Here is a 10,237-nt window from a genome sequence, read left to right as displayed (position 1 = left end):
AAGTCACCAAAATGTCATAGTATAGTAAGGCATAAAAAGTCACAAAAACGTCATAGTATAGTAAGACATAAAAAGGCATAAAAACATTATAGTATAGTAAGGCATAATAATGTCAAAGTATATTTCTTCATAATTAATCATGAAAACATCATAACATCAGAGTATATTAAGGCATAAAAAGTCATAAACACGTCATAGTATAGTAATACATAAACACGTCATACTATAGTAAGGCATAAAAATCATCATATATTAAGGTATAAAAAGTCATAAAACCATAGTAGTATAGTATATAATAAAAAGGCGTAAAAACGTCACAGTATATTAAGTCCTAAAAAGTTACAAAATAGTAAGACATATAAAGTCATACTAGAGTAAGACATAAAAACATCATAGTGTTTAAGGCATAAAAAGTCACAGTATAGTAAGGCTTAAAAGAAACCATAGAATCAGAATTAGAGTCAAGTTCTGGTTTATTGCCAAGTAGGTTTTCGACATACAAGGATTTTGCTGTGGTGTTTTGTTGCATAACAATAGACATAGTAAGAAAAAAAGAAATATAAACATAGATGAAACAAGCAAGCACTGCAGTTGGGACATTTTAAATATAAATTGAATATTTTAACAACAGGATAAAATATTTACAATAAATTTGAAGAAATATTATAGAAAAGAACAAATTAAAAGACATACATATACAAAATACAAATATGTACACTTTGTAAAATGACTGGAGGTCGTGCAATAGTTCATGGGGGGAGACGTGTAAAAGTTTGCTGGGTTGGGGCGTTGTCAGTGACAGTGAGGGTCTTTAGCCCTGTTAATGAGGCCAAGTACATAAGGGAGGAAGCTGTTCTTGTGACTAGAGTATGGTAAGTCATAAAAAGTCATAGTATAATAAGGTATACAAACGTCATAGTATAGTAAGACATAAGATGTCATAGTATAGTAAAGCATAAAAAGTCATGAAAACAACATAGTATAGTAAGGCACAAAAAGGCATAAACACATCACAGTATAGTAAGACATAAAAAGTCATACTCAAGTCATAAAAACATCATAGTGTAGTAAGGCATGAAAAGTCATAGTATAGTAAGGCTTAAAAGAAACCATAGAATCAGAATAAGAATCAAAATCTGGTTTATTGCCAAGTAGGTTTTCGACATACAAAGATTTTGCTGTGGTGTTTTTTTGCATAACAACAGACATAGTCAGAAGGAAAGAAATATAAACATACATGAAACAAGCAAGTACTGCAGGTCAGACATTTTAGATATAAATTGAAAATTTTACAGGATTAAATATTTACAATGAAATGTGAAGAAATATTATAAAAAAGAAAAAAAAAGAACGTAAATACATAAAATACAAATATGTACACTGTACGAAATGACTGGGGGTTACCCAATAGTTCATGGGGGGAGAGGTGCAAAAGTTTGCTGGGTTGGGGGTTGTCAGTGACAATGAGGGTCTTTAGCCTTGTTAATGAGCCAAGCGCAGTAGGGAAGAAGCTGTTCTTGTGACTAGAGTATGGTAAGTAATGAAAAGTCATAGTAAAGTAAGGCACAAAAAGTGATAAAAACGTTATAGTATAGTCAGACACAAAAATGTCATACTATAATCAGGCATAAAAAGTCACAAAAAAGTCATAGTATAGTAAGGCATGAAAAGTGATAGAAATGTGATAGTATAGTAAGGCATCAAAAGTAAAAAAAAAAAGTCATATTATAGTAAGGCATAATAACGTCAGAGTATATTCAGGCATAATAAGTCATGAAAACATCATAGTATAGTAAGGCATTAAAAGGCATGATAAAGTAATAGTATGATAAGCCATTAAAACCTCATAATATAGTGAGGCAGTTTAGTAAAGCATAATAAGTCATAAACACGTCATAGTATAGTAAGGCATAAAAAGGCATAAAACATTATAGTATATTTAGGCATAATAAGTCATGAAAACATCATAGTATAGTAAGGCATAAAAAGGCATAAAAATGTCATTGCATAGTAAGGCATAAAAAAATAATAAAAATGTCACAGAATTGTCAGGCCTAAAAAGTCATAAAAAGGTCAGTGCGTACTAAGGCATAAAAATGTCCTAGTTTTGTAAGGCATAAAAAAGCAAAATAAGTCATGAAAACGTCATAGTATAGTATTTTATAGTAAGGCATAAAAAAGCCATAGTACAGTAAAGCATACAAATGACATTGTATAGTAAGGCATAAAAACGTCATAGCATAGAAGGCATAAAAACGTCATAAAAATGTCATAGTAAAGTATGGTATCACAACGTCATAGAATAGTAAGGCATTAAAACGTCATAGTATAGTGAGGCGTAAAAAGGCATAAAAAAATCATATTATAGTAAAGCAGAAAAATCCTTGAAAAAGTCATTGTATGGTAAGGCATAGGAAGTCTTGAAAATGTCATAGTATGGTAAGGCATAAGGACATCATAGTATTGTAAGGCATAAAGACATCATAGTATTGTAAGGCATAAAAAGTCATAAAACGTCATAGTATAGTAACGTTTAAAAAGTCATAAAAATGTCCTACTATAATAGGGAATGAAAACATCATAGTATGCTGAGACATAAAAAGTCATATAAACATCATAATAGTGAGGCATAATAAGTCATAAAAACATCATAGTACTTTAAGGCATAAAAAGTCTTAAAAACATATATAGTAAGCCATAAAACGTCATAGTATAGTAAGGCACAAAGACGTTATAGTATAGTGAGGCACAAAAAGGAATAAACTCATCATAGTATAGTCTTGCATAAGAAGTCGTACAAACGTCATGGTATAGGAAGGCATAAAAAAGCATTAAAAGATCATAGTATGGTAAGGCATAAGAAGTCATAGTATAGTTAGGCATTAAACGTCATAAAAATGTGATCATATAGTAAGGCATTAAAACATCATAGTATAGTCTGGCATAAGAAGTCGTACAAACATCATGGTATAGGAAGGCATAAAATGTCATAAAAATATCATTTTTTAGTAAGTCATAAAAATGTCATAGTATAATAAGTCATTAAAATTCATAAAAATGTCATAGTATAGTAAGGCTTTAAAATTTAATAGTATAGTAAGGCATACAAACATCATTATATGGTAAGGCACAAAAACATCATCGTATAGTCCAGCATAAGAAGTCATACAAACGTCATTGTGTAGGAAGTCATAAAATGTCATTAAAACGTCATTTTATTGTGACATAAAAAGGCATTAAAACGTCATAGTATATTAAGTCCTGAAAAGTCATTAAAAAAAAGTCATACTATAGTAAAGCATAATAAGTCATAAAAACGTCATAGTAAAGTAAGGCATAAAAAGACATAAAAACGTTATATTATATTAAGGCATAAAAAATTATAGTATAACAAGGCATAAAAAGGTCACAGCATAGTAAGGCATAAGAGTCACATTATAGTAAGGCATAAAAACGACATAGTGTAGGAGGCATAAAAAGTCATAGTATAGTATGGTATACGAAGACATAGTATTGTAAAACATAAAAAAGTCCTAGTATTGTAATGCATAAAAACATTACAGTATAGTAATGTATAAAAACATCATCTTACAGTAAGACATACAAAAAAAGTCATAGTATACTAAGGCATTAAAAAGTCAATTGGAGTTGCAAGTTAGCCTAATGTGCATTTCTTTGACTGTGGGAACTCACAAATGTCAACATATATTTGCACTTAGCACAAGTATGACAATGAAATTAGGCAATACCCCCTAAACTAGGACTTTTCATTATACAACGTAAACAACTGCAGAAGAATTATACGTCATTCACGGACCGTAAATGGGCACCCACCTCATTTTCAGGTTAATGTTTAGTCATGTTGACAGCACATCACCATTGAACAGAAGTAACAGCCAATCAACTTCATTCCGGGCACATGTCCACAGTAAAAAGGATTGGATAATATGAAATAAACCTGTGACATTGTAAAGATTGTATGATGATAAACAACAAATACTTCGAGATTCTGGTTTGGGCTGGGTTAACAATTACACAACCTGACCACATTTCACTCAGATGAAAAGTAACGGGCTGAAGCAGCACTTGATTCCATCCTTACTGCGAAGCACAGAAGACGGAGCATTTAAGCAGTACTTAAACGTTCGATTCGAACGCACTGCATTCTGGGTTTTGATGTTCGCTGAGGGCTTTCACCACTTGGAGAGCAATGTGCCGCGAATGGCAGAGGACGACATCTCCCGTGATGCCTCGGTCACTACCAAAGATCTACACGCCCCTTGACTCAAAGCACGACTGAGAGCACGTAGGCACAACTTCTGATAATGTTTTGAGTAGTTGATAAGTACACTATAGCTACGACAGGTACGCACCGAGGATAGAACGGGTGGTTCTCTTACAAATGGCCACCATCGTCTTTTGCACAGCGAACAAAATGGCTCAGACCACGACGAGACAATGTTTGATTGCACATTTAAAGAGGTTTGGTAATGCAAGAGAGACGCACTTGCTGTTTTCCTCCACTCACAGCCCGTCAGTGACTTTGCTTCCGGGAACGAGATGGTTTTCCAGGGCTACCGGTGTAAGATTTATGTCCCATGGGAACGCAGGCAGATCCGCAGCAGGACGAATAAGAAGGGGAGCTCTGGCGCTCAGTGGAGCCGCAGCAGTTACAGCAGCAGCGGCTGTAGCCGGGTTTTTAGCCAATGCTAACCACTTCCAGTGTGCAGATATGGCAAAGAGAGTCCCCCCAGCCGCTGAGGAGAAGGAGCAAGAGAGGGACATCTTGGAGAGATGCCGGGGGTTCATGTCTCCTCCGGTGACCGACATCGGCGTGCTGCAGGGGCGGAGAGAGGAGATGCTTACGAGGATGGAGATGTTGATCATGGAGACGCAGGCCGATTTCTGCAGAGCCCTGCAGGAGGTGGACGGTGGGGTGTTCAAGGTGGACCGGTGGGAGAGGAAAGAAGGTGATAAAGTAACGACAAATTGCAGAGATCAATGTGGAGCATGACAGATCATTTTCATCCAATTCATCATAAAGTGCATGGTGTTTATGAGATTCTCCAAGTACTGGTGTTTCAAGCTTGCTGAATGTTTTTGCATCATAAACTGACAAAAATCCTAATCTGCTAATTACCAACCAATTTCATGTCAATCGTTTTCAGTTCATTCCACTCATGACCCTGTGTGTGTGTGCGCGTGTGTGTGTGTCAGGTGGCGGAGGAATTAGCTGTGTAATGCAGGATGGAAAGGTGTTTGAGAAGGCAGGGGTGAATGTGTCAGTGGTCTTTGGAAACCTGACAGAGGGGGCCGCCAAGCAGATGAGGAGCAGAGGGAAAGTCCTCAAAGGGAAAGATGGTGAGCTCTTGAGCAGAAGACGTGTGGTAACCTGTATTCATCACTTCTTCTCATACACACTCAGATGTTAACTGATTGTTACATCTACTACCCGAGCTCTGCTCTTACTTTGTACGTCTTGCCCTTAACAGTAAAACATGTCTGAATTTTTGACATTGTGCTCTGTGTCTTCTCTCAGGGAAGCTGCCGTTTTGTGCCATGGGTGTGAGCTCCGTTATCCACCCCAAGAACCCCCACATCCCCACAGTGCACTTCAACTACAGATACTTTGAGATAGAGGAGGAAGATGGTGAGTGTGTGACTGTCAGTCCATGACGTCAGCAGTTGTGTCTTAGTGTCAGTGACACTATTGAGTACGTGAATGAATGATAACCCTTGTTTCCTTCCTCCTTGTCTGTGTATGTTTTGTGTGTGTGTGTTCCAGGCACTAAGCAGTGGTGGTTCGGTGGAGGAACAGATCTGACTCCAGTTTATATTAATAAAGAAGATGCATTTCACTTTCACAACACCTTGAAGGAGGCCTGTGATAAACACCACCCGCAGTACTACCCCGACTTTAAGAAATGGTACAGTTTGATTCAAGATTAGTCCCCTGCTAGTGAAGCTCCACATATGCATGTTTTAACTTCAGCACTCATCTGCACGCCTGATTTCTGTGTATGTGTGTGTGTGGATTACAATGGGTGTATCCTCGCTGTAAAATGATGATAAGAGGAAGTCTCTGCCTAAAATCTGCAGTTGCAGAAAAACCGTTGAGCCATGAGGCTGGTCAGTTAATGACCACAAAGCATATGAAAGGAATGGGTGTGGTTTATCTGATGTGGCTCATAATAAGTACATTTTGTCATCATCACGTACATCACGTACCTCATGTAGTGCATGTTTGGCTCTCCACGGTACAACTGAATCTTCCACCATGCACCTGACACATAGACTGACATGGAAAGTAAATGATCTTCCAAACCAATTTTTCTGTTCTCTAGGTGTGACAGGTACTTCTATATTGGCCACAGAGGAGAAACTCGAGGCATAGGAGGGATCTTCTTCGATGACCTGGACTCCCCGACTCAGGAAGAAGCGTTCAACTTTGTCAAGAGCTGTGCCCGCACCGTGGTGCCCTGTTACCTGCCCATCGTATACAAACATCTCAATGACTCCGTTACTGATGACGAAAAGGCGTGGCAGCAGGTACGACGAGGCAGGTGAGTAAAAGACACACAAACGAACCCGTGGCTGTTAATTAGTAATGCATACATTTTACATCGGCAAATGTTAAAAGGAGATTTTGTAAATTAATTTTGTATTTTATAATTTCAGTTCAATAACTCAAGACTCCAGTTTCTTATTATTGTTTCAGAAAGCACACTCATAACGTACTACTTTACTTCTATATCTACAGTAATATCTGCTAAAGTCTTAGTAGATGCTTTCAGTCACTCATCACTTGCATTGTTTGCTCAGCTATTGAAGCTGCAGTTTTCAAATTAGCTATACTTAACAAACCTAACCTTGATCCTTGAGTCCATCATAAGTAAAGGCTAAATTTCCCTCCTCCACACATAAAATTACATCTTAAAAAGTCACACGAACCGTATCAACACAAACATTGGAACTTTAAGAGAAGTGATCCATCGCAGTTAATATTTAGTGTCGTTTATTTGAAAATGATTATGAAAAAGCTTTGGTGTAGACTCCCTGCACAGCCTGTGTGGTCCAAAGCTGGAGCAGATCCTGGCAGAGCTTACTGCCTCAGCGGGGAGTCATCTAGCGAGAGACTAACAACACAGAGAATGAGCAGAAGAGTTAGTTTATGAAAGGGAAGACACATGGTAGTGAGCCAGAAACTGAGACAGGGGTTGGATGGGTGAGATAATATGGGGAGGGAGGAGGAGAAAGAAGAGGCTACACTAGACTGAATGGTGTGAGTGAGCCTTGGCTCAGTCTAATCAGTGAAGTTAAGTAAACTGTACATATTGCATAAAAGTTGTGAGTGACTTTGAAGGCATTTGAGCTATTGACGAGCTCATAAATGCATCAACCTGGAAGAAAGTAATCATTGTCCAACAATAACATTTACCAAAAGTAAGGAATAAATAATAAATATTCACTTTGCTGGATTGCCTACATAGCTCAAGCAAGTTTTAAATCAAGTCTGTTTTCATATAGTACTTGAAAACAAACCAAAAGCTGGCTGTAATGAAACTAAATCCTCATTAAAAATCCAAAATGTATGGTTTGCAGGTTGCTGTGGACGAGTTAATTATTTAATAAAGCACAACAGATCTGAAATTAAGGTGTCATAAATCACATCAGGCCATGCGTCTACAGTAGTTTTTGTCTGTTTGTGTTGTAGATATGTGGAGTTCAACCTGGTGTATGACAGGGGAGTGAAGTTTGGCTTGGCCACGCCTGGCTCCAGAATTGAAAGCATCCTCATGTCCCTCCCCCTCACTGCCAGGTAAGACATCACCTGTCTGAGGCAGCCGTCGCCTCTGCTCTTATGTGGCAGTAATGAGCTGTCTGTGTTGCTTGGTAACAAACTCACCTTCCATCCTCAGGTGGGAGTACATGCACGAGCCTGCCAAAGGTACCCTGGAGGCTGAGATGCTGGAAGTGTTACGAAACCCCAAGGAGTGGGTGTGACCGCAGTGTACACAGGTTTACGCGTCAATATGGACAAAACATCCAGGAAACCGTCTTTATTGGATTTTATAAAGGTGTAAGCTGTGACGCGATCAGCAGCTGTTAACACCGTGTTTACCAAAATAAAATGAACTTTTTTTTTTTTGCATTAGCCTGAATCTCCGCTGGTACTTTTCTCTTTCCTGTTTGCTACGTTTTGTCAAATCAGTCTTGTTAACACTTAATCACTGGGGATGTGAATAAGTGAAAATTAGACACTGTGTTGTTAAATGAAATGACTGAGCTTTGTGCCAGTAATTACTGCCTGGCAAAGTAAAGCAAGATTAAATAATGTAACTTCACAGGGCCATTAGGTCATCTCACATTGGTGATGTGCCCCTTTTAAGAAGTGTTTGTGTCAAACACTAGCTGTGTGTGTGTGTGTGTGTGTGTGTGTGTTTTTTCCTATGCCTGAGCTAAATGTGGCTTGCTCTACTTGAAGCTGTCTGAGCTCTACTCTCCTCTGCTCTTTAACAAGGCACTGAAAGGGTAACAAGGACAAACAGCCACTGTGTTTTGTATGTGTACTACTCACATCAACTGTTAATAAAACTGGTTTTGATGTTTAAGAGCATCTGCTCAACACAATGGGTTATTTTTGACAATCAAGGCTGAATAATATGAATGAACTGTTCCCCGTTGACTCCCATTTACATTGTGGTTGGTCTTTCATTTGTAGTTAATGAGTCACTTCCTCCTTTGTTTGAACAAAGGTGAACGGTACTTGGATCTTGTATCATGCTCCACAGAGAGGACAAACATGGATCACAAGCCAGGTGGTTCCGTGAAGACAGAAGACTGTCTCCATAACAACCCTTCATGAGATGTGTCCTTTAAAAATAATATATAGCTATTAGTTATGAATTGTGTATTTTAACTCATTTTAACCTAATATTCCACATAAAACTTTCCTTTTTTTCCACTCTGAGTTATATACACCGATCAACCACAACATTAAAACAGGTGACTGGTTTGAATGTTGTGGCTTACATATGTATTTTTTTTTACTTAAAAGCCATGAAGCCATGGGGAAAAAATGAAAACTAAAAAATGTTTTTTTTTTTTTTAACATTGATCATTGAACATTAAAACCAGTTACCTGTTTTTAACGTTGTGGCGGATCAGTGTATATCTTTTTGTTGCAGCACCTGATTCAAAGTACATTGAACTTTTACTGAGTTAACTACTCAAATCCAAGACCCATTGTAACAGTTTCATTCTCAATTTCGTGTGACTCATTTTACACATGTTCCTCTGTTCAGTCTCTCACAACTTTGAGTCAGTTGTGAGAGACTGAACAAAGCTCAGGACTGTGTCATTGTCTTGTTTGTAAAACGATGACTGTTTGGGGAATCGAGCAGGAAGAACTGTAGAAAACTGGTTTAGACACTCGCGTACAAGTACAAAAATAAATTTTTACTCATTTGATTATGTTCTTGAGAAACTGAAAGAAATTCAACACGGACTATTTTAAAACGTTTTATTACAAATTAATTCAAGCTTTTGCACATATCAAGGATTTATAACAAGTTCCCTTGTATTTCATGTTATAACATTTTGTTTGTTTGATAAGGCATTGTAAAAACAGGGCTCTGTAAGTAATAGTACAACTGACCTTACCAAAATGGCTACCCCTACCAGCACAACTCAGTTCAAGGTCATAGCAAGTGCTGAGGTTCAAAGGTCAACTCAGTAGAAAGTACAATAACAATAAGAGTCAGTGCTCAAAGTCTGTGAGGTGTAGATAGGAAATGTGTAACATTTATCAGTATCAAGTGAAAATTAGACATATTTGGTTTTTAGAGTGTATGCAGCAACATTGCATATAGATAAGCACTTTTTTTTTCAGATTACAGTGACATCGTTATTGCTGAGAGTCACACTGAAGATATCAAACCACACTGCTAGTTTCCATTTAACAGCTCATTTTGAGCTTACACACAAAGTGCCTTCTTTTATTCACAGACTAGTGTATAATCATCACATTACTATCAATGCGTTCACTGCATTCCTATGCAGTAAAAACAATCTCACTGTAACTTACTTTCACACACAGGCTATACATATTTATATACAGGTACATCACACATGCTAAACATGGACTCTGTCCATAATGAAATTAAATACAGAGCCTTTCCCCTCTGATAACTCTTTTCCCAAAAGCTTCTGTGTCTATTGCTTTCTGTCCCACATT

At 37.5% G+C, this 10,237-nt stretch overlaps 1 protein-coding gene across 1 annotated transcript; it reads left to right on the top strand.

Annotated features, from left to right (window-relative positions):
- The first annotated feature begins 4,317 nt into the window (after positions 1-4,317).
- Positions 4,318-9,432, top strand: cpox (coproporphyrinogen oxidase). Its single transcript, XM_022751196.1, has 7 exons — positions 4,318-4,970; positions 5,218-5,361; positions 5,540-5,650; positions 5,786-5,927; positions 6,345-6,563; positions 7,715-7,819; positions 7,920-9,432. Exons 1-7 carry the CDS (start codon positions 4,403-4,405, stop codon positions 8,002-8,004), a joined length of 1,374 nt encoding a protein of 457 aa, XP_022606917.1. The 5' UTR covers positions 4,318-4,402; the 3' UTR covers positions 8,005-9,432.
- The last annotated feature ends 805 nt before the right edge of the window (positions 9,433-10,237 follow it).

The sequence above is a fragment of the Seriola dumerili genome, unplaced genomic scaffold (assembly GCF_002260705.1).
Source record: "Seriola dumerili isolate Sdu_G_001 unplaced genomic scaffold, Sdu_1.0 BDQW01000002.1, whole genome shotgun sequence".
In the NCBI taxonomy this organism is placed as follows: Eukaryota; Metazoa; Chordata; class Actinopteri; order Carangiformes; family Carangidae; genus Seriola; species Seriola dumerili.
The sequence above is the reverse complement of the archived record's forward strand: the minus strand, read 5'-3'. Positions and strand labels throughout refer to the sequence as shown.

Excerpts from the sequence above, each read along its gene's own strand:
- cpox (XM_022751196.1), top strand. The coding sequence starts at position 4,403 with ATGGCCACCATCGTCTTTTGCACAGCGAACAAAATGGCTCAGACCACG. Across the intron at positions 5,928-6,344 it reads TACCCCGACTTTAAGAAATG|GTGTGACAGGTACTTCTATA; the intron begins GTACAGTTTGAT and ends TCTGTTCTCTAG. Across the intron at positions 6,564-7,714 it reads CAGCAGGTACGACGAGGCAG|ATATGTGGAGTTCAACCTGG; the intron begins GTGAGTAAAAGA and ends TTTGTGTTGTAG.